The sequence below is a fragment of the Phallusia mammillata genome, chromosome 1, assembly GCF_965637545.1.
Source record: "Phallusia mammillata chromosome 1, kaPhaMamm4.hap1.1, whole genome shotgun sequence".
Lineage (NCBI taxonomy): Eukaryota > Metazoa > Chordata > Ascidiacea > Phlebobranchia > Ascidiidae > Phallusia > Phallusia mammillata.
This window is the reverse complement of record NC_137252.1, coordinates 7,265,259-7,288,220: the sequence shown is the minus strand read 5'-3', so window position 1 is coordinate 7,288,220 and position 22,962 is coordinate 7,265,259. Positions and strand designations below refer to the sequence as shown.

At 39.6% G+C, this 22,962-nt stretch overlaps 2 protein-coding genes across 3 annotated transcripts; one reads left to right on the top strand and one right to left on the bottom strand.

Moving 5' to 3' along the window:
- Window positions 1-529: 529 nt before the first annotated feature.
- LOC145228551 (vasodilator-stimulated phosphoprotein-like) lies at window positions 530-4,298 on the bottom strand. 2 transcript variants are annotated; one of them, XM_080093631.1, is made up of 3 exons: window positions 3,933-4,298; window positions 3,006-3,754; window positions 530-2,451 (listed from the first exon to the last, which is right to left on the bottom strand). In XM_080093631.1, exons 2-3 carry the CDS (start codon window positions 3,229-3,231, stop codon window positions 2,438-2,440), a joined length of 240 nt encoding a protein of 79 aa, XP_079949757.1. In that variant the 5' UTR covers window positions 3,232-3,754; window positions 3,933-4,298; the 3' UTR covers window positions 530-2,437. The 2 variants fall into 2 exon arrangements, with proteins under 2 accessions (XP_079949757.1, XP_079949766.1); XM_080093640.1 differs by having other exon boundaries at window positions 530-3,754; window positions 3,933-4,279.
- Window positions 4,299-7,178: 2,880 nt separating this feature from the next.
- On the top strand, window positions 7,179-22,892 carry LOC145224071 (uncharacterized). Its single transcript, XM_080090533.1, has 38 exons — window positions 7,179-7,308; window positions 7,422-7,510; window positions 7,570-7,645; window positions 8,282-8,439; window positions 8,579-8,682; window positions 8,796-8,878; window positions 8,942-9,045; window positions 9,108-9,282; window positions 9,354-9,436; window positions 9,542-9,730; window positions 9,791-9,901; window positions 9,966-10,017; window positions 10,227-10,300; window positions 10,380-10,515; window positions 10,569-10,735; window positions 11,372-11,518; window positions 11,579-11,699; window positions 11,757-11,851; window positions 12,518-12,828; window positions 12,889-13,526; window positions 13,584-13,633; window positions 13,689-13,904; window positions 14,238-14,368; window positions 15,263-15,368; window positions 15,430-15,550; window positions 15,736-15,844; window positions 15,915-16,092; window positions 16,149-16,272; window positions 16,641-16,838; window positions 16,891-16,971; window positions 17,036-17,103; window positions 17,174-17,290; window positions 17,420-17,589; window positions 17,851-17,978; window positions 18,226-19,234; window positions 20,240-20,361; window positions 21,051-21,207; window positions 21,921-22,892. The coding sequence occupies exons 1-38, from the start codon at window positions 7,284-7,286 to the stop codon at window positions 22,624-22,626; spliced, it is 6,729 nt and encodes a 2,242-aa protein (XP_079946659.1). The 5' UTR covers window positions 7,179-7,283; the 3' UTR covers window positions 22,627-22,892.
- Window positions 22,893-22,962: the final 70 nt, after the last annotated feature.

Genomic DNA, 22,962 nt, shown 5'->3' with positions numbered 1-22,962 from the left:
TACTATTTGTCTATATTGAATTTTTTCACGATTACGGATTCTTGTTTACTCTTCAACCTGTTTAAATCCGAAATTAGTACCGAACTCCAACACAAGATTTCCAATTACTTTCTTAACGGGGCTACAGGTCATACAGGGTTACTTAAAGGGGGCCACGAGGCCCAAAAATCACTTTTAGGGGACCACCACCACGGTCCACGAAATGTTGAGAACCACTGGTTTAGCTGTTTCAGTGTCCAGCTGATCAAATACCCGATTCGATGACGTCATTCAGTGCTCCAGATTTTGCGGATATTTGGAGAATAGAGCGACAAAGCCGGATGACGTACATCCTTGGTGACGTCATTGAAAATACATTTAGTTTGTGTCGTGTACATTCTTCATGAATTGTTTAATTACCCCAAACAATTTAGTTTGACTTCACATTTAAATACATTCAGTTCATAAAAAGTAACTTTGGAATGTTAACTGCTAAGCTCCTCTAGCTAGGGTAAAGAAGCAAATCTGTCTAACAAGCAAACAAATAGGATGAGATGAGTAAACAATATTGACAATCATTCACTCAATTTTATTTTGTTCACAGCGCACGGAATAAACGTAATAATAATAATTCACAATAAACAGAACAAGTCAATGCGTTGGAACAAAAAAATGATCAGCTTGAACCACACGTGGTTATGACTTGTAGCTGACCCCGACTATTTGAAATAATATAATCCAGAGGTTACCAACTTGATAGACGCCAGGATCGACAAAAAATTTCTCAATTGTAGGCGATCGACTGGCCATTTAGGCTCCCACTAACATAAAGCAATAACGCATGTTTCATGAGATTTGATTGGCAATTACCACATATTTATAGTCATGAGTTTTAGTTCTTACAACAATAAAACGTCTGATATGTACATATTTTTAATCAAAGTAGTCAGAAGGAACTTTTAAATCTCCCAAATAAATTGCAACTGCTTCGTAAATACCCAAGTTGTGACGACAAACATTGTAGTTGTGACGACATAATGTGGTGTCAAAATAACAATTGTTACGCAACAAAGAAAGTTACATTTACATAACTATTGTCTCATTGCACATTTGTGCGTTGTGTCAGAAGTGCTGTTTTATATTTTTTTATTTGTTTTTAAATTAATAAGCTTTTGATTAGTAGTAGAGAATTTAGTGCGATCGAACAGTCAAAAGCAGACGATCGACGTGTTGGCCACCCCTAATATAATCTATAGTTGTCGGTAGAAAAGTAACGCATGTGGCATTGCAACTGTCGTACCGGCAAATAATTTAACTTAACGTGCAGCACTGTGTGTATAAATAAACCACATGATGAACCAAGGGAAACAAGTATGCCATTTAGTACTGCAATCTGTAAAAAATGCAAAAATGGGCTTCGAGCAATTGTAGCGCAAAAAAAAAAAGAAAATATAAAACTCATGGGGCAGGGTAATCAATGAAGAGCATTGGACGCGATATAGGCAGTAATTAGGCAAAAGACCCTGTGGAATGTAAACAGTGCACCTCATAGTGCTACAGCCTACATACCAAGCATACTGCAATCTAGTAACTAGATACCACGTGCACAGAACTGCGGGTTTGTGGACTTTACTGTGATTGCTGTTTTGATTAAGTGGCCACAACAAATAGCTTCAGGCTGCGCTTAAACGCTGCCAATCCGTTTTTGCAATGGTAATTTTGCAAAAATCGTTTCATACTTTTGTGCATTTGTACCAAATGTTGACCGCGGCTGGTTGCATGTTAATGTATGGTTGATGTGGAAATATAAAGGTTTTCAAATATCGGAGGTAACTTATTGTGTTTAAAGTAAAATACAATCTTGGCTAGTTCCATGTCATGCACATCGCGTTTGAAATTCTATTTTGCAGGACTTTGTTTGTCGCATGTGTGTCTTGTTCAGTGATTCTCAAACTCGGTTTTCGGGGCCGCATGTGGCTCCCAACTACTTATTTTGCGGCTCGAACCAGACCGCAGAAAACCATCAAACATTGCTATTTTAGCTTTCAAAGTAATAATCTTTAGTGATTTTCTTAAGGTTTCGTTTTTTGCGGCTCTCTACACACTTAAAAAAATACCATTTGGCCCCGACAATAAAAAAGTTTGAGAACCACTGGTCTTGTTAGTATAGGTTTTTCAGGGGGTTTTATCTGTTCATAATGTCTCAACTTTAAGAAACTCTAGAGGCTGATGAAATTGTATTTCTAATGTGGCATATGTGTGGAATCCATGACATTTTTTGTCTAAAATCACACCCAGGAACTTAACTGAATCGGTTTTCTGCAAATTTGCCCAATTTACAGATTTTGCATTGGGGTTGGAAACAAGCTGTTCGGTTGGAAAACATAATGTATTTAGTTTTCCTATAGTTGATTGAGAGCTGATTGGCACACATCTGTTCATCAACCTTTGCAACTGTTCATTTGTTGATATCTGCAACAGGTGGATGTTGCTGGATGACATTGTATTGACAAGAAATAACGAATTCCATTACACATTTAAATGGTTTGAAGTGGAGATGTACCGAATCGGCTATTTTCGGTTCGGCGAAACCGAATGTTCGGAAGTTTTACCTAATAAATTCGGCCGAATCAACCGAATCATTTGTGACCTCACGTGAAGTCGGAATGCGTCTGACATCAAAACAAGTTTTTCTGCCAGGCAAACTGTGCAGAATACTTGTGCATCAGTTCTATGAGGTTTAACATTGCCTCAGGCATGATTGCCAGTCTGTCAATGAATTACTGATTTGTTGTATCTAATACACATGATTCCTTATCCACAATGACAAGATATGAAAACAATAGTAAATGTCAACCTAAAGTGATATGTACTTATTCATGTTCTTCTTCAAAAAAGCTTATTTACTCTTAACTACTCCATAAGTTGCACAACATTGACAAAACTATCTACATTGTTTTTAATACACTGGAGGTAAAATCGTTATTTTTAAATATTTCAAAACATACAGCCAGGAAATAACATACCTCCACCCCTTAAAACTTCCAGGGCACTTTCCACTGCATTTGCAAAAATATTAGCCTCATCAGGGTTAGCGAAGTTGAGTCCATAAACTGTCCTGTCTCCAGCCCTCCATTGGTGGAAGGTGGGTGTTGCCTTGTTGTATTTTAATTGCGGAAGCACAGAGCAGTTTATTACAACCTGAAATGTACACAAGTGTCTTGAAATGTACGCCTTTAATGTGCCTGGCATACTTTATTTTCATACAAAAAGTAATTTGTCGATTTTACATTGAAATGTTAAGTATAATAGGGAACTTTGCTTTTTTGGTTTGTGTTTTTAAACACCCATATGGATCTAAGCATTGAATGGTATATATACCTGTATAGAAAGATAGAAAAGCTTTTTTTCTTAAATTTTTTAAAACTGTATTTTTTACTGATATTGGAAAATAATGACAAAAAAATGGGCGTAGCACATGTCCACTTTTGAGTCACATTTGAATTCTGCTCAAAAGACTTACAGAAAAAAATCAAAACATATTATGTTTGTGACCAGTTATTTCGCGACAGGCGATACAACATCTTGTCAATAGATACTTATTTCTCCCCCACTGTCTTTCCTTGCAACAACCCTGAATGTGTTTTCCACAGTGTGATGATAAACACAAGCGCCAGACAAACCCGGTGCACGGCCGACAGTTTTCCATTTCCTCTCAGCATCATCATAAATCATCACAGATGCTTTGCATGATTTGCAATATGGAACTTCAGCGCTAAAATGTTTTGCCTTTTTTTACTTAACTGCTGCCAATTTGATGACACAAAATAGGACTGTATTACATCATCACAATAAATTAGGTCACTTTTACACTAATGGTTCTTTTGTATTTATTAGCACAAAATTAGTAGAATATATATACAACTCATTGTAAACTTTGAGAAAGCACTTACCTCATTTTGATGATTTGTTGTATCAATGAATGTACAAATGTGACAACCCAAAAAATACTTGTGTTAGAAACCAAAACTAAGTTGTTGGTACATCAAAAATTAACAATGACAAAAGGAGCAATTATAACACAACAAAAGTTTTTAACATAAACAAAATTGCTTACACAAAACAACATTTACAAACTGCCACGAAATCGAAATCAGTCTGTTAATAACCAAACAATCTAGCAAGTGAAACAATATTTATTTGTTTCACTTCAAAATAGCAGCAAAAATCATTTTTAAAAAGCACTGATTGAAAACAAAGGATACGATTTCCATAAAAAGATAACTGTCAACTGCAAAAAGTTTTTCCGTACAACGCTTTCATGAAACGAATATCCAATGAGATTGCGGTGCGCGGTTTTTTAATGTTTGCTCGATAAATTTTTAAAAAATGTAGTCGAAATAAAATTTGTGTCCTGATTATTTAGTTGCCAACAAATGCTGTGTATTTATATTTTAAAAAATAACCATAATTAACTGTGGATTGTTTTCCAACATAGAGCCTTTGTTCTGCAACAATCGACGATTAGTTTCAGGCCGACTAGTTTTGGGAAAAATGTTGCTTATTTTGTTCATTCTGGACCAACAAAGTACGTTTTTTAACAAATTACCTTCAAACTAATCGTAAATTTCAAATGTCTTTTTCAGGCAAGTGATGGACGATAACATAGTAACATGGTTTATCGTAATTTTAAGTGCAACTTCGCTTCTGGTTTCTGGCATAGGATTATTTTTGTTGCTCCGACGGCAAAAGCAAAGTTTCTGGGTAACGTATTCGGAGGATTTGTTGTTGTTTTTTGTCTATGTAGAACAATTTTGATAATTTTATAAAAACTTACGTACTGGGCAAAATATAGCCAATAACAGTGTTTACTGTAGCATCATGGAGTTCGACTTCCGTCCAAACCTTTAAGAAGTCATTGGTACCTTGTTACGTTGTCCGTTGGATGTCGCCCGTGGGCAGGTCATGAGGGCGACGTGTACATCAAGTTGACTGGTGAGTTGATTAAATCAATCCAAGTCAACCCGTAGAATTTAACGCCTAAAAACCACATGACAAAATGACTTGATACATTTTATACTAAGCAGGCTTAAATAATAGACAATTTTCCACTGCTGCTGCTTACCTAATACCATGTGAGGTAGGTTGCGTTAATTCTTAAGGTGATAAAAACGAAAGCCGAACTTTTCTCATCAATGGGGAAGTCCATTCTCGACTCAGTGAAGCGGAACGATATCACTTTTTGCACGCCACCGAGTGGTCACTTGGAGAAATTGAATATGTTACTGTGATATGTGGTGCCACCATGCGACGAAAACAATGGTTTCTGAGCAGTATTCAAGTTGAGTACGTTACTGGAAACATGTACCATCAAAAAGTGAGTGACGTCACGTACATACGTCATCACATGCAGAGGTGTAATTTTTCGGGGGGTGTTTACAGAAATGGTACTTTCCCTACCACGAGTGGATCGAAGTATTTTTGGAACCTGTCAAGGTGACCTTGTGCGGAGTGGACCCGAACAGCGACATCAACCGGAGGAATGTATTAGGATGGCTTTCTCGATGCGTTTCAGGTGTTTATCCTACATTAAAGTATAATAGTCAGGAACAAGGGCGCATCTCTTTTTGTTACCCCGGCCGTATCACAGTCTCTTGTTTTAATAAGTGTGAAAATAGTCTCGCAGCTGTCAACTTAACTTATAGTATGTAAATAAAAACCTGTATCATTTTGGAGAAAAAAAAACTGTTCAATTAAGTTACAGCGGCCAAATTATTAGCTAATAATTTTTATTAAGGCATTAATAAACATGTGCACGGCCGGAGGCTATGTCCCCGAGTTGCCAGCTGCCTGAAATTCGAGCCCGAACCCGAAAGTGCAATCCCAAAACCCGACCCGAACCCGAATCGTTTTTGGGAAGCCCGCTTTGATCCGAAAGTTTGATTGACAGGCCCATGATAAAAAAGGCACACACAATGAACAATAATAGACAATGGCATAAACATGACGTTTTAAGGCTGTTTGGGCATTCGTTTAGCAACTAGCTGCTTAGCTAGGTATTTATTTTTTTAATTAGGGACACATGATGTGAATTAGTCAGGCCCGAATCCCGTTTGTTGAAAAATTCAAAGCCTTAACCGGAAGCTGGCCAGACTTACAACTCCGATTTAACTCTAGTCATAGTCATGTATTGACCAGCATGTTTACGTCTAAAATTCCAAACGATTTAGATTATCATTTGTGGACATCAATGTTAGCTTCCCTGAAATACACAAACTTTCCACGTCATCTACGATTTCTATGTTCATCATCACATGTCATTACATCAATCGGTGTGGCTATTCTACTTAACGACTGGATCCCAAATCTCGGCCCAGTGGTGCTCGGGGTGTACACGTCATCAGTTGCGTCATTACCGGCTTATTTCGGCGAGTTCTACTTCCGGCGAACGAGACGAGCACATTGCATCATTGTAGAAGACATGGATTGGTACAAAGGTAAATTAACATTCGGTAACAAACTAAGTGTTGTTGCAAATATTTCTAAAGCAGTGGTTCTTCTATAAAGATGATATAACAAAAACGGCAGATTTTGTCCTTTCTCGAAGCAAGATGCAGAATGTTAGTTAGTCTTGCAAAAATACACATAACAATCACCCAACGGCAGTTTGTGACATCAAAGATATACTAAAAAAACATTAGAATTGTCCGCAAACAAATGCAGTCTTTGGCATTTGTGATGAAGGGCACTGTTTGATATTATCCACTTATCCAGTAGCACTATGTCACATTAAATAAGATTGTTCAGATTTTAAGCTCTCAGCGGTCCCTGCGAAATTGCTTGACAAATCCCTAAAGAACCGCGGACTTCAGTTTGAGAATAGCTTTTCTGGTGCATCAATTTTCGTTCCTTTATCCTTCACACGTCCACGTCCAACTTATTTGTATAAATTTAAAATTCTACTTGAATAAGGTACTTAAAATATCCATAATACTCAGGTAAAAAAATATTTAAAAGATCCGTTAATAACTTAAGATTAATTAATGTAAAAATTGAATTTGATTTACATAAAATCTTTGCCAAATTTCTTTTTTCCTTTAAACACAGACGGATTTTCCGTAAAGCCCCAAAGAATTGCGGGAAAGAACGTACAAGCCATTGAGGCCCCACTTAACACCAAAGGTAACTCTAGTTCATTCAGAAGTGGAGGTCAACTTTTGTGATGACAAATAATTCTGAATACAGATGACAGCGAAAGGCTCAAGGAATACGAAGAACACAGAGGATTAATTTACAGCGAAAGAATGTTCTGGAATTGGATGTCAAAAGGTCGTGTATGACGTCATAATCTCATTTGTTTATTACGTCATAATCTCATCACCTTGTAAAATTTTATGAGGTCATAATCTCATCACCTTGTAAAATTTTACAACGCTTTTCAGGAGTAATGCCCGAAGAGGACCCGTACCGCGAGGAGGTTGATGAAATTGTGACGGCACAATCAGACGCTGTTACGTCACAAAGACCTGGGGTTTGGCTCTTAGTTGTTTCAAAAATGTTGACCAGTCGTGAATTGCTCTTTTTTTACAGAAATTTCGACAAGTTATCGCAAATCCGTTGAACGCCATCAAAGGAGCTTTGGCTAAGAGACGGGACAGTCAATTCGGTAAAGACTTATATGTTTGGTCACTGGTTAAGTCACTGGTTACCTTTTGTTACTATACAGCATCCTGTAAAAATCTTGATTTCGCGTCAGCCAATTGTGGGACCACCCCTATGACGTAACAAAACAATACAGATTTAATGTCCCAACATACGTTATGGTGTACATGACATAACGATAAATTGCCAGTAACTGTATGTGGTGAAACGTACCACAGTAAATATAGAGATAAGCATGCAGCACGACCGAAAGTTACAAATGGCACCACAAGTTAATTGGTCAACATATATTTAAGCCCAAGCCCTGCCTAAGTACGAATATACACACCTTGTGAACATGTTGATAACGCGTGTGCAACTATGTAAAAGTGGCGCGGTTGAAATTCGATCCCGAATCTATACTGTTCTTGTTCATCAACACACGTGAAAAAAAACCGCCATGTATCTCAGCTGCAACGAGCGGTATTCAGTTTGACTTAGAAGTAAAAACTGGAAACATATGCACTTTAGGTCTGCAAAGGACTTCAAAAGCGTGGTGCTCCAAAGCCGTTTAGTTCTAACCCGAGGCACCACTGGTGCGAATCCAATTGAAATTTCGAATTTACTCATGCATACCACTCATCTTTTTCATACTTTGCAGAATCAATGAGCGAACGGTCTTTGTCCCAAGAATCTCTCATCCAACCAATGATACGCGCGAACAATGCCGACGTTCTAGAATGGATGCCCGATGAGATCATTAAGCATGTTGATGTGGGCGGAGAAGGATTCTTTGTCGACCCTACGTCAGTGTGGAAGGTGACGTCATTCCATCAAAATTACGTCATAACGTAAATTGCCGAGCATATTGCAAAATAGGATTCTTCTCAGCATTTTGGATACGTTTTTTTATCACAGTGAGATTTGAACCAATGAGTTATAAATGTTTGTTTTGCAGGTCGACAGTGCATTTTCGATTGATTCGTTAAAATTAGGCGGACTGAACTTCAAACATTTTACAACTATTGAATCCATGCCGGTCTCCGAGTTTAACAAGCTTAGGTGAATAGTTGTGAATAAAACAACTTTCCTCATAGTATTATCTAGTACCAACATGCAATGTAGATTTGGCATCAATAAGGGTTTTTTTGTGCTTTATTGTGCGCATTTTTTAGACAGGGACGTCGTGCACTACTGCCAACTAGCGACGAAAAACTAACTACAATGCAGAATTGGAAGAACACGCCTGTGAACTCAAGTAATATTATTGTTTTTGATTACTATACGGATCCAATATTAACAAACACAAATTGATCGCCAGATGCCACTATCACTGAAATGATGAAAAGAAACGTTTTGAAGGAAGTTGAACCGATGTTTAAGCCACATTCTCTCGAAAGGTTATCTAGAGAAGAAACTGAATTGGTAAAAAAGATACAAATTCGTATTCAAGTATTCGTATTTACTAAAAAGGCCTTACCTATAAGGTGAGCATGATATACTTCGATCTCGCCACTGGAGGGTATCAGTGGTCAAAGCAGGAAATACCTGATGACGTGTACACCATGACGTCAAACGGTGCTCCAGATTTTGCGGATGTTTGGAAGACGGAGCGACATAGCCGGATGACGTACTTCCTTGGTGATGTCATCAAACGAAAAGGTTCAAATAAAGTGCAAAAGTGTTAAGCTTGGATTATTTGTAAAACTAAACTTCTGTAATAATTTCAACAGCAATGGACAACGAAATTTTGGAAGATAAACTGAAAGACGAAAAACATCGGCAAGAATATCCCGAACCGATTCCAATAGCGAGAGTAAGTTGTGACGTCATAAACATTGAGTTGTGACGCCATAAAACGTTGGGTTGTGACGTCATAAAACGTTTTTGTGTTTCGTCATCAATTGTTCTTGCGCGTCAGATATTTTCGATGATGCTGTTTCCCGAATTCGCGAAAAAACTCACTGAAGCATATCGAGATATGACATCACAGCGGGATATGTTCACTGCGGTTGGTGAAATGTTCTCGATATTCGGGGAATGTACTGGTGCTGAGGAAATGTTTGCAAAGTTCTGCATCGAAGTCGCTCCGAGTGAAAGCGGTAGAAAGGTAAAACATTTATTCTGAAACTTTTGCCGTTGTTTGTGACGTAACCGGTTGCGGTTTTAGGCGTTTCGTGACGTCATGGCTGTGACGCGCCACACCCGTGCGTGGGAGTCACTTATTTGCGACGTCACAGTACGTTTGAAGTACCAAGCCGACAATGTGATTCGAATTCAGGTTGGTTTAAAGTTGATGTCAACGCATTATTTTCATGCAAATAAGCAAAGAAAAACTATTTTAGGAAAAATATGGAGCTCTGCAATCAGGTGACGGTGGAAACAGCGACACAGCGGGTGCGTTCGGAGTTTGTATTTTACGGTGGCCCAATAGTGAAAAACACAAAACTGGTGACACACGCAAAGTGGTGTGTGCCATGGTTTATGTGTTCTGACCGGTGTGTGTGTGTGTTCAACTTTGTGGGATGTGTTACGAGTTTTGCGTTTTGCACTTCTGGGACACCAGAGTATTTGTTGTATTCTAAGTTTGTTGCCATTGTGTTTAGATTCAATAAAAGCCGATTTGCTCAAAATACGACGTTGGTGCGAAAAAATATCCACTCTTGGAATAATACAAAAGGTTTGTCAAAATTTTTACGCTTCTTTAATTTACGTTTGCAAATTATGACTAAAGCGTTTTCACAAAATTGCTTTACCAGGATTGTCCACTCACTCCGTTACCCAAGCGCGACTTCAAGCGGTTATCACGTTTTTATCATTTTATGTTAATATCTCAAGATGGCGCTGTCCTCTTCGGAGAAATATTGCTCCAGATCGCCTCCAGTGGCGGAGAGGGTAAAACAGTGTAAAATCTCTTGCTCTTACGTTACTACTCTTACGTGTCCTAGGGCGTGACGTCATCAAGCGATTACTCGGCTTTGTGACGTCACAAGAAACTGGATTGTTACGCTTGATTGAGCTTCATGGGGAGGTGGGAGCTTCCGGTAGATCGGGAAGATTGTTATTGCTTCGGATGTACAAGAAGGTTAAAGGTCAATCGCCGTACGGGTCAAAGGTGATTTGATTTGCGCCCTTTGCTACAGGACAGCGTTGCTTAATGCAGCGACGGCAGACTTAAATAGGTCGTTTTTCGGAAAGACCACGTTTCGGCACCGAGTTGTAAAGCGGGTTCGGGCTTAAGATTGTATAAAACAGTCTTGATTCGGACCCGACTTCACACTAGGCATCTTTCGCTTTATATATTATATTAACCTGATCATTACCATGTGTCAGCTGTTCACAACCCCAGGTGAAATTTCCATGCAAAAGTTGTTTGTAAGTTAGATCAGACAAGAGGTATAGATTCAAACTCGCTTTACATCAACTTTATGGCCACATTTCGGCTAATTGGTTTTCAAAAAAATAATTCGGGTCCAAGCCAGGTTTTGGGCTTTTATTTTCTGCTTCGAGGCATAATTAAGGGCAGATAAAACTCTGCCCAGACACACCAAAAAACCTTGTACTGTTTGCTCAGTTAACCAAGTTTATCGACTTTGTAACTTGGTTTATCTATCCACCGATACCTATGTTATTAGGCAAATGTAGTCAGAGACCAAAAAAGGCTCAAAAACTGCTTAAAACGTAAGCCATCTACTTTGTAAATAAGACCTGGGTCTTGCGCTCGTTCAGGTCACCAATAATTAATACACAGGTGTTGAAGCGCTTGGCTGAACACGCGAGGGAAATATCTGCCGGAAAAATGTTGATCGCTGATTTGCAAATCGATGGACTAAAAGCACACAAGGTGGCGCGAGAGATCAAGGCAGACATTGATAAGAATTTGAAGCCCCTCATAGAGGTACAATGACTTAAGCCCAGTCTCACAAACCTAACTCACTTGCTGCGAAATGTTTACCAGAAAGCCAGTCGCAATATTTGTCACGTGGTTCTGCATCTAAACGCGATGGCTCGATGCATTTTGATGGCCGTCAGTCATGCAAGAGTGGTTTTGGATGACGAATGCGATGACGTGGACTTGAGTATGACGTTTCTTTGTTACGTAACAAAGAGTCTTTTTACCTTGTTTTGTTTTCTAGTTACACCAGTTATTACTGACAACGAAGCTAAGAGGGAGTTTGACGGATCAAAACCGCCATGGAAATCGTATCAAGTTTGTTGCAAACTAGACCAGGTGGGCATTGTGACGCCATAAGCACAATTTCATCGCGTTAATTTTGTAAACGTTGACATCTGAAAAATGTGCCACACAGGGATAGGCTGGGTGCCAATGAAATAAAATACCGAATATTTATCTTGTAGCGTATGTACTAGATAGGATAAACCAGTGGTTCTCAACCAGGGCCCATGGCCCCCTAGATGGGGTCAAGAGCTATATTCCGAGGAGCACGGGTGTAGGCTCACTATAAACATCCACCAAAATTCAGTGAGACATCTTCTTATATACGTAATGGTCAGAATTAAGCAAAAAAATATCCAGATAGATCATGGACAATTTAGTTGAGTTTGCTACATTTGCTTATAGTAGGCCATGAGACCCGAAAGTTACTTTTAGGAGGAGAACCACTGGGATAAATCCATAGCAGCAGACATTGTGTGCAGTATTTTTTTAAGGTGTTTTCAAATTTCTCCAGCGGTTTCCCAAAATTTGGACTTGCAACTACAGTATAGCAAATATGGCTATTTTGGGTATTTAAATGTAACACTTGCGGTCTCTTAAAACTACTTAGCGGTCACCCAAACCAAACCTTAAAAAAACCCTGATTGTGTGTAAAACAAAGAGGCTTTTTGCGATTCTTAATTTTTATATTTCATATGAAACGAATATTTTGACATAAAGGAGACGTCGCATCGCCAACAGCCAAACTTTGAGCCACCCGAAATTGAAAAATCCGAAGTATTCCGATGGACCCCGAGCGAATCCGAACTTACATGCGAAGTTGAAGCAAAGAAGCGGTCGGACTTTGTTGCTGGGGATGCCTGGCAACCGCTGGATGAGAGGGAGAAAATTAATGTATATCCGGGCCATGAGCGCGCGTTTAAATCTCCGGTGCCGTATTTCAAATGCCAGGCGGAACTTAAACGGAACCGGTGCGAGTTTTTTCTTCAGTCACGTGACCACGACCAGTTTTACATGAACTTTGACTACAAGTAAGTTTGAACATTTTTTCAAATCTCAGACAGAATTTCAATGAAATTTCTGTCTTTCAGACCACGTGACCAGCTTCCCCCAACTCCGAAGAAACCTAACTGTTTATTAGACGTGGCAAAAAAGTGGGGCCGTGACGTTATCTACGGGGCGCCGAAAGTTGAAACCGTCAGCGATGATGAGGTCACTAAACCAGACGATGACGTCAAGCCACTAGCATCTCCGCAACCTTGTCCGGACCACCAGGGAGTGGATTGTCTGATTTGCTCTATTGCTAAGGATTTATCCAGTTCGGAAGACTCGCAAAAAGTCGTTGACGTCATGGCCGATTACATCACAAACGTCCCGAGGATTTCGACAACCGACTTGGAACCGGTTCCGGACTTTCAACATGTCAGAATCGGATCTAAAAGAGACGAAGCAGACGAGTTATCGGATGACAGCAGCGAAAAAGCTAAGGCAACTGATGAGAACGGAAAATACGTGAAAAGTGCGACGTCCAATGAGGGGAATGTGGAGTCAGTTAAATCCGATGCCAACAGCGTAGTGTCCGAACAAGAATCTCAGACCACGGGATTTCCTTTCCCATCTGCGGGTTGCTGCAAAAATCCAAAGCGGGACAAAGGGAATTGTGACGTCACTGTTGTCAAGAGTGACGTCAAACCGATTGTTTTTCGATACTCGATGAAACAGGATGAAGGTGAATAGGCCGTTTATGCTTGTTGCTTCTATTTAACAATTTTATACCAATTTTCAGGAGATTCACTTCGCAATTTGATGATGGAACCACATAATAGAACCGTAGAGGTAATAAGTAATAATCTTTGCTTGTGACATCATGATTAAGATGTTTTCTCAGCAGAAGACGGATCCCAGTTTCCAATGGCAACCGGAGGGTAAACACGCTTTAGGGAATTTCTTTGAGAAAAGTCGGAAAGATGAAACAAAGCAATGTGATTCATACCACACAGCGACTGAAAGAGTCGACCCATTGTTACGAACACAATCGAACAAACCAATCACTGATCGCAAACTTTTCAATGAAAGTTGGATGGAAAACATTTGCGATCTACACAAGGTATTAAGTAGAAAGTTATATAATTAAAAGTGAAGCTCTAATGAACAAAAATTCATACTGGGATCAGTCCTGTAGCGTTTATGCAGACCAGCGATCACGGCAAACTCCTACAGCTCATAGTACCCCAGGCCCATTGAAGGCTTTGCACCGATTAGAGTCAGTTTCCTAAGCATTCCTTTATGACAGAGCACTGACTAGAAATAATCTAGCCTGCGGTGGAATTCGAACCTTACAGGAATGCTTAAGAGACCAGTTTGATTCAGTACAATACCTTTTATGGGACTGTCGTTATGACTAAATTTGACTAATAGAAGATAAATGTTGTTTTCATAGTTACCCAAGTTTAAATGTTGCGACACTGTCCAAACTCCGCGTGTTCCACATGAGTGCATCTGCAACAGACCCGAACTATCATCATCCGACGAATTTCAAACGGCTGTGACGTCATACTCCAAGCGTAAAAGGTATTTTTTTCATTATTGCGTCATTTCCAATGCATGAGCCTTTTTCGTGGTAGAGCTATTAAAACCAGGGAGTCGAACCGCTTGTCATACGGGTTCAGGTTCGGTTCGGGTTCACTTGTTTTGTTTTTAAGGGTTCGGGTTCGGTTCCGGTTTTTAAAAATGTATATTTTCGGGTTCGGGTTTTGTTCCGGTTCGGCCAAATTATCCGGTCCAAACCGGTTCGCGGTTTTTAAACCGGTTCAAATTTTTATTCATTTTAATTTTATTTTATCCATCATCTACGTGGCCTTATAAAACTCCAAAAGAATTTGCCCGTGCACTGTTATTTTTGACACGCCCTATAAGTGTTATTTTTTTGTATTTTTCAGTGCGGTGTTAGAAAAAAAATTGCAAAATATAAAACAGACTGTATTTTTTACTGGTTCGGTTCCGGTTCGGGTTCAACGCCAAACGAAATACGGGGTTCAACTCCGGTTCGGGTTTTTAGAAAATCGTAATTAGCGGTTCGGGTTCGGTCGGGTTAAATGAAATTAACCGCTCAAACCGGTTCGCGGGTTCGGGTTCAGTTCCGGTTCGACTCCCTGATTAAAACCATAGCTCACAGAAAATCCACTAGCGATAGGTGACGTAAAGAGCAGAATTATTTATTTAGCGGCTAAAGAGGGGTTCGGTTGGGAAAAAAGTTTTTAAAAATTTTACATATTTTTTTTATTTTGCTACTAATTTCTTTTGCTAGTTTTATTTAATTAAAAGTTCTAATACCTTATCCCGACCCTAATAGCCCTAACCGTTAACATTTATGGAGATATAATGTTTTACCTACCGAAAATTAGCTAAATTTGGGTCTGCCGTGTGGTATGGTGTTTTATAATTTCCCCTTTGGTGGCCTCCCAGAAAATGCAACAAGTGCAAAGTGTGCATTGGAACTCAACAGCGCCCCGCGTGTTCAAGATACCTACATCCGCTCAAAGCTGTACGTTGTTACGAGGAATGGAAAGAGGTATTTGTTTAAAACCATTCATGCGGTTTAGACAATTACGTCATTGTGCTTTGTGACGCAGAACATAACCACCTCTGACAGTGGTGTGTCGCTCTACACAGCTCGTGACGTCATAGACAGTGATGACGCAATGCCGGTTGGAATTTTAGAGCAACAAGCGCTGATGGAATTAATGGGAATAAGTATTAAAGCACATTTATATGTGTTCCAACATTAGTTAATATTTTTCATATTTCAAAGCAGCGTTTTAAATGCGTATTGATTTTTTTAAATTTTTATGTAGAACTAGTCAAGTATATGTTTCTATTACCTAAGCCTATTAGTTTAACAACTACCACCAAAAGATTTCTACTGGTACATTTTCAAGACGTAAGAAGAAATGAAGCACTTGATAACGAAAGCGCGACATCCAGCAACGTGTGTTGTCACGTGCGAGCAGCTCGCCAAGTCCCCCTTTTACATCTACAAGGATTCGGGTAAATAAATGTTTGTGACGTCATCCGTACTTGTTACGTCATAAAGATTAAACGTCACTCCAAATTTCAGGTGCAGTGCTAATTGCGAGAACGACAAAAAAGAAAAACCTCTGGACGCGGATTGGTGGAGACGACATGACATAGCGTTACGTAGTGTTCAGCGATGCGTGGACGAATACGTCAGGTCACGTGGCTTGGTAGCGCGAACAAAAGAAGACGCGAAAAGCAAACACCAACAGAGTTGCAAGGTAGGACCGGGAATCCAACCCAAAACCTGTTGAGCTTGATTACAAAGTATTTTTAGGTTTGCAATCGTGCTGCTGTTAATGACTCATTTGGATCGCCGCTGGTTGCTCGCTACAGTGAAATGCTTCCTGTACTATGGAGACCAACCGTTCGCGAATTCGGGGAAATTACAAGAAATTCGAGTAAGAAAGTTTAAATTAATATATCTAGCATTCTTCTGTGGATTATTTTTGTAGCTGACTGGACATGAAAATACCAGAACCGTTTATTTTTAACCGAACTTGGGCGAGTAGACAAGTTTAGCTCAAAGAAACTTAGTTGAAAGGCAAGCAGCAAACACCGGGTAGAGCTTTTAACGTGAGAACTCAGATTTTATACGTTATAGGAACCAAGTTTTTGGGTTAGTTTTAATCTTACGTCTATTATAAAGCCTCACCACAATCTAAATAGCCCAAACCGTCGGCGTGTTTAGACAATTTTGATGTTAAATATTTGACGATGTCAGATATTTTCTTGTTGTTGAACTGTTCGGAAATGCTTTTCTTTTCAGAAAATCAAAAAGATCGATATCGGTTTTACCGTGAACTTATCAACTCTGCGGTGGAGTCAACTAGAACGATTCTAATCGCGCCGGATCTACGACCCACCGAAGATGACGTCATAAATCCAATTGTGACGTCACACCACGCAACAAAACTTGCTCATTTCCGCGAAATGATGAAATCGTTTAATGAGATGATTGAAACAGGTGAGAAATTAATAAAAAAAAAACATTTTTCTTTCACAAAATCCCATTGCAGTTTCTACATTGAAGTTACTACATCCAGCCAAGTTTCATGACGTCAATCAAGACTTTGAAACAGCTAATGACGTCAAAACAGGTACTCAATTAAAAGAATATTGAAAAAAAAACTTTAGGCAAAGAGCTTTTTACTTTCAACACAGAAACTGAAAAATCTGAAACAAAATGCCAGGAGGAGACCTTTCTCGACATTGTGACGTCATTCTTGCAGGTTTTCTGTGGAATAAATTAAGTGTGCAAGTGAGGTTATTGTTTGGTATTTTTGACATTTTCTGTTGTAGAGAAAATTGTGTGGTTGTGTGGAAGACTGCACGGTGGCGCTAGAGGCACCGTGGGAACTTCCGGTTGACGAGCAGCAAGTAGCGGGAAAATTTTTAAGCAAACTTATCAAATCTGTGGTAAGTTAAACAGGCGATATAACTTGGTCCTTTGTAAATAACGTAGTTTTTACCAACAAAACAACAGAAACGTGAATAAAATAATATTTTTATTATGCTGTAATGATTCATGCTGAATTGGTATTTCAGAATCCAGAAAATAAAGAAGAGTTGCCACTGGAAGGCGCCCTTCAATTCTGTGCTCAGGAATATTTAAACGAAACCGTATTTCGTGGTTCGACCCAAACTTGTGTTATGCGAGTGATTGAGAAATCCAACCAAGTAAAACAGCACTTATCCAATGTCGACACCCTTACGAGGTACGTCACAATCTAGTATTTATAACGTGAGAATGTTGACAACGTCAAAGACATTAAATAAGTAACAAAACAGTGGTATGACGTAAGAATGTTGGCAATCAAAATCATTAAAAATGTGACATAATAGTGATATGACGTTGGTCCAGTAAATGTGACGTAGGAATGACGTCAGAGACATACAAAAAATGACGTGACAGCGTTATAGCGTGGGTCAAAAAATTTACAACGTTCGAATTGTGACGTAACAGTTTCGTGACGTAGATTAAGCGTGATGCGGCTGCTGCGGTTGAGTGAGGTTGTCGATAGTTCGATAAAAAACACCAGGAAGATGATTAAAAAACGTTTGGAGAAAGTTGAAAACGAAGAGGATGAGTGGAGGGATCCGAAAGGTGAGTTGAAAAATTAAACTTGATTAAATTGTTTAAGAATACTGACTGGGAGATTAACAAATTGCGAATATCAAAACGTCCACCCCAATCAATGTTACTTTTTTGTTGGCTTCAACACATTACGCCCTTGTAGTCTGTTGTAGCAGCAGCGCCTTAACTTCTCATGTTGCAAAGTTATTTACGCAATAAAAATGTGTTTATTTGAAGTGTTTCCCTATTTTTACTATTTTGTTTTTGCCTTTACCAGAATCAGAAGAGAGGATTTTGCGCAAACACATCTCATCTATTCTTCACTCCGGCCATGACGTCGACAATTCAACCATTGATGACGTATTAATCGAATTCGAAAGATTGCGTCACGAAGTTCGCTCCGACATGAAACTTTCAAAATTAGAATGTGAAGCGATTCATAAACTTCGTGACGACACCGTTGATGACATCATCGCCGGGTCGCACATCGGTGAAGACGGAAGCTCAAGTGTAACGTCATACGACGCATGGACCGACTCGGAAGTAGTGTTGCGTTCATCTATGTATGATGTCATTGGTGATGATGTCACAGAGAAGTCTGAACCGAAAGATGATTCGAGTGATGATATCACAGACAGTTTGGAAACGGATGAAGATTTGTCTAATGTTCCTCCGGAGAAGATTAAGGAAGAAAAGAGTGAAATAGAGGTTCGACCGAAAGAAAACACTCTATCGTACTCATCAAGCGATACTACAGTATTGACCGATGATTTGGACATCCCTCGGCCACGAGCATGTCCAGCCGAACCTACGTCACAAAACCGCATTACGTCATCACTCGATAACACGATGGAAGTCACGCAATCAACCACATCGCCGATAGATAATTTTACCGACGAAAACACGTCATCAAGCGATCTTCCGATATCTAGTGACATTACGTCATTAACCGATGACGTAGATATACCGCGAGCGAGTATGGGAGTGTCAGATCCGATGAGCGATGCGATAAGCACCGACAGATTGAGCTTTGTCACTTGCGTGTCAGAATTGGACGCAAAACAAACGAAACACGTGACATTTCAGCTCAATGACGTCATAATTTCTCCTCCGCAATCGCCGCCGCCACCTCCAGCGCCATCTAGCGGCATAAACGTGAAGGGAGCATTTGCGGAGAAACTTCAGCAGGTGGAAGGTGGGGAGGCTGAGGTGGCGACCAAGCAAGCTTTGAAAACTCAGACTGGACGAAAAATGCTGAAGGAAGTTTTCGGGATCAAGATGACACCGTAAGTAAAAAAATTGGTAATGGTTTAAAATTTGTAAAGTTTTTCGTCAAGGTTAAGTCTGGAATTTGTAATTTAGTGATGTTTATTTGAATGAGAGCTGGTAATGCCACTAAATTTGGTCGAATTATATTAGATGGATTGTAGTACTCTGAAAAGTTGAAAATGGTTCAAGTTTTGTTAAATCCTAGTTTTTCGTCAAAGTGGAAATCACTTTTTCAATTTATAATGTGATTTTATTTCTATAAGACAGTGGTTCTCAAAGTATGGGTCGCGACCCAAACATGGGTCGCGCAGGGTCAAAAAATGGGTCGCGCTGCAGTGATTCAATTCTGCCCAAACGAACTATTACTGTATTAGGTAAACATAAACGAATTTTCTTAAAGTAGTAGTAAAGTCACCTCATTTGACACGTTGTACAGTAAATGAACCAATCATTACAACATACCGACAATAGCCTTCCAATTTTACTGTTACGCACATAGCGATTGTAACGTCATAGCACGGGGAATAATAGGACAAGGTAATCTTGCGAAACTAGACGTGGAGATGTAACAGTTAGCGTTTAAGGATTATTAAGTATTCATACAAGGAAACTTTTTAGATTTGGGATTCAATTCTATCAATGATCATGGTGCTGCAAAGCCTCAATGTGTGTTTGTTATGCAGTGTTATCAAACGAATCGACCTCGTTAAGCCTGCAGCCATTTAGACATGGGCAGACTCCTATGCGGCGACGGCGTGGCCTCGAAATTGCAGTTCGTCTCGTTAATAATAATATTTAAATTTTTTGATGTTTGAGGCTTGGGTCGTGAGATATTCATAAAACTCAGATTTGGGTCGCGGTCAAAAAAGTTTGAGAACCGCTGCTATAAGAGCTGATGATGCCACCAATTTTTGTCGAATTCTTAGACAGATTATAGTGCGCTGAAAACTTTTCTAAACCTAAGTACCCTCATGGTAGCATACATTTTAACTAATTAACTTCAATTTTATACGTTTCCATAGAGAGGAGAGAAAGAATGCGTACCGGAACAACATCCGGAATTTGCTGAATTTGTTTCGTCCCAAAACCGGATATTCACGTTTTGGTTCAGCGATCACGCAAATGTCTCTTCTTGCAATATGTCGTAAGTCATAATCGGTTTAACTTGGTTAAAGTGATACCAAGTTTGTTTTAGTGATTTTTACACAGCGTTAAAAATACTTTTAAATACTGACCAATGTTCCTTCTAAGACTGGGGTTCTTGACCAGAATTAAGTAAACCCCTAGGTTTCAAAACACTAGAAAAAGGTACGAGATAAGGTAGGGTGGTATAATAAACCTCGGTTAATCCGGACCCTTTTGGACCAAAAAACTTGTCCGGGTTAGGCGACCACATTACCAATCATTTGTACCTCGAAGTTTGTCCCAGTTTAGCAACGATCCAGATTAACTGGCGACGATCCGGATTAACAAAGAGGTTTACTGTATGTCAATTAGTACAATTCGATTTATTTCAGTCAGTTACTGTAGACAAGAGGTAAGAAAAAGATTCTCCAACTAAAACAAGTGCAAAAATGTTGAGAACCCCTGCTTAAGAGAAGTGCTTACACCACTGTGAACTGCTCGCACGTTCTAGCGCACCAAAAAGTAAATGCGGCACAAAAACTGGAATATGACCACATTAGGGACATATGTTGTTGATCAATGATCACTATAGTCATCAGCGTATTTTGGAAGCTTGGGTGTATGCCTAGAACCAAGCAAAATGAGAAAAAAATATCGACCTAACAAGTAGTTCTTAGTTTTTGGTAACTTTTCTGCATACTTTCACAGTTGCTTCTGTTGCATTTTCAAACTTTTACGCATTCGTTATGGTTGGTCCGTTGGATCACGTGCTTCTCGCCGCTCTACCAATCGCAATCGTGGTGTTCGGTTTCATTATTGAACCACTGAAATGTGTGGGCGTTGCATGGGCGTTGTTCACCTCCAGGTAACCGATCCTTAAAAGCAGTGTTTCATACCGGAACGGAACGGAACGTTATACCGGAACGAAATAACTAATTTTTGGCTCAAATACCGGAACGAAATACCGAAATAAAAAATATTCAAAATACCGGAACGGAACGAAATACCGGTATTTTTTATTCCGGTATTTCGTTCTGAACATTTGACATGAAACAATTGCTGAAAATTTCGCGTCGTTAAGCTCTTACAATTTACATTCGTTTGACCATCATTGACAAATGTTATGTGACGTAACAACTACCGACAATAATTTTTGTGTGTTGCAACTTTCTTTTTTCGCTTAAAGACCAGAAAGAAATGTTCTTTTGTTAAGACCGAAATACCGAAAAATACCGTTATGAATTTATTTCGGTCAGACCGGAACGAAATGAAAATATCGGTCCAGAACGAAATAACGAAATAAATAATTTGCTCAGAACGAATAACGTTATTTCGTTTCGTTCCGTTCCGGTATGAAACACTGCTTAAAAGTGTCTGAATTTGTAGCAATTTTTTAAGGTTTGACTTTGATTTTTTTTACATTTCAACCTGTACCATACAGGAACCCATCTTACCCTCCTTCTTTACAGTGACGTCACATGACAAAAATGTATGCTATGACGTGCATGATGACGTCATTTGCCTAGCGACTTTGCGCAACATCTTTAAACAACTAACTAAATAAATATTTTGTTTCAGACGAACTCCGATGTTTTCGAGTCATCCAGTTTTTATCAAATCTCACCCGACCATGATAAACCGACTCTCGCTACTCGGGCCGAGTACGACGCGAGTTGCGCAGAAAGACGCCGAGTACAGCGGGTACTTGTCGAGTGCCGCCGAGTACGACCACGCGATATACCAGGAGTACTGCAAGAACAAACGCCGACCCTACTTGTCACGTGACCGACGACGTCACGTTCCCTCCATGGCCGAGAGTGACGTATCAATCGATGATCACGCAGCGCCGACTCGCGAGCTCCACCAAGCGGAAGTGATTCACGAAAAAAGTGACCACGAGTTGGCGCCAGTAAATCGACCTCAAGCCATCAGTGGGTTCCGAAGGGGGGCTGTGGACGTTGGAAGGGGTTACGAAGGTTACGAAGCAAGGAGCGGGTTCCGAAGGGGGGCTGTTGATGTGGGTCAGAGTAGAAGAAAGCGACAACGTCGACCTCCAGCCCCCAAAAAACCTAAAACCTCCGCATCCCCTAAACTCTCAAAAACCAGCCAACCCCCCAAATTCCGAGAAGATTTAATAATACAAGAAGACCCAATTATTATGCCGCAAACCCGGGAAACACCCTCGACCCCTACAGTTTCGAAACAGCCATCCCGGGAAAGCACCGTCACGGCCCGAGTACTTTGGAGGGGCAATATGTCATCGAATGACGAAGAAAAACAATAAAATAACTAAATAAAGATTGTCGTGGAAGCTTAAAAATGTAAATAGGAGGCATAGACATGTTTGAATGTTTTTTTTGAAAGGGTATGGTGATATTTTTTTTGAAGAATAGCTCTGTATATGTAGGGCGTTTCTCTAGATTTCGGTAGAACGGTTACACTTACTTACCAAAGTTTTCGTTTATACTTTAAGTACTTTATTGGCGATTGGCAAAACTTTTTTGTCAGTAAACAACATATACAGTTTCACCAAACGTAGATAATTTACTGTTTCTCTCAATCTACTTCAATAAATTAATCTTGTTTTGATATCTTCATTCAGTTCAATTTAAAACTACAG

Excerpts from the sequence above, each read along its gene's own strand:
- LOC145228551 (XM_080093631.1), bottom strand. The coding sequence starts at position 3,231 with ATGCCAGGCACATTAAAGGCGTACATTTCAAGACACTTGTGTACATTT.
- LOC145224071 (XM_080090533.1), top strand. The coding sequence starts at position 7,284 with ATGTTCTGGAATTGGATGTCAAAAG. Across the intron at positions 7,511-7,569 it reads TTACGTCACAAAGACCTGGG|AAATTTCGACAAGTTATCGC; the intron begins GTTTGGCTCTTA and ends CTTTTTTTACAG. Across the intron at positions 15,369-15,429 it reads GTTACGAGGAATGGAAAGAG|AACATAACCACCTCTGACAG; the intron begins GTATTTGTTTAA and ends TTTGTGACGCAG.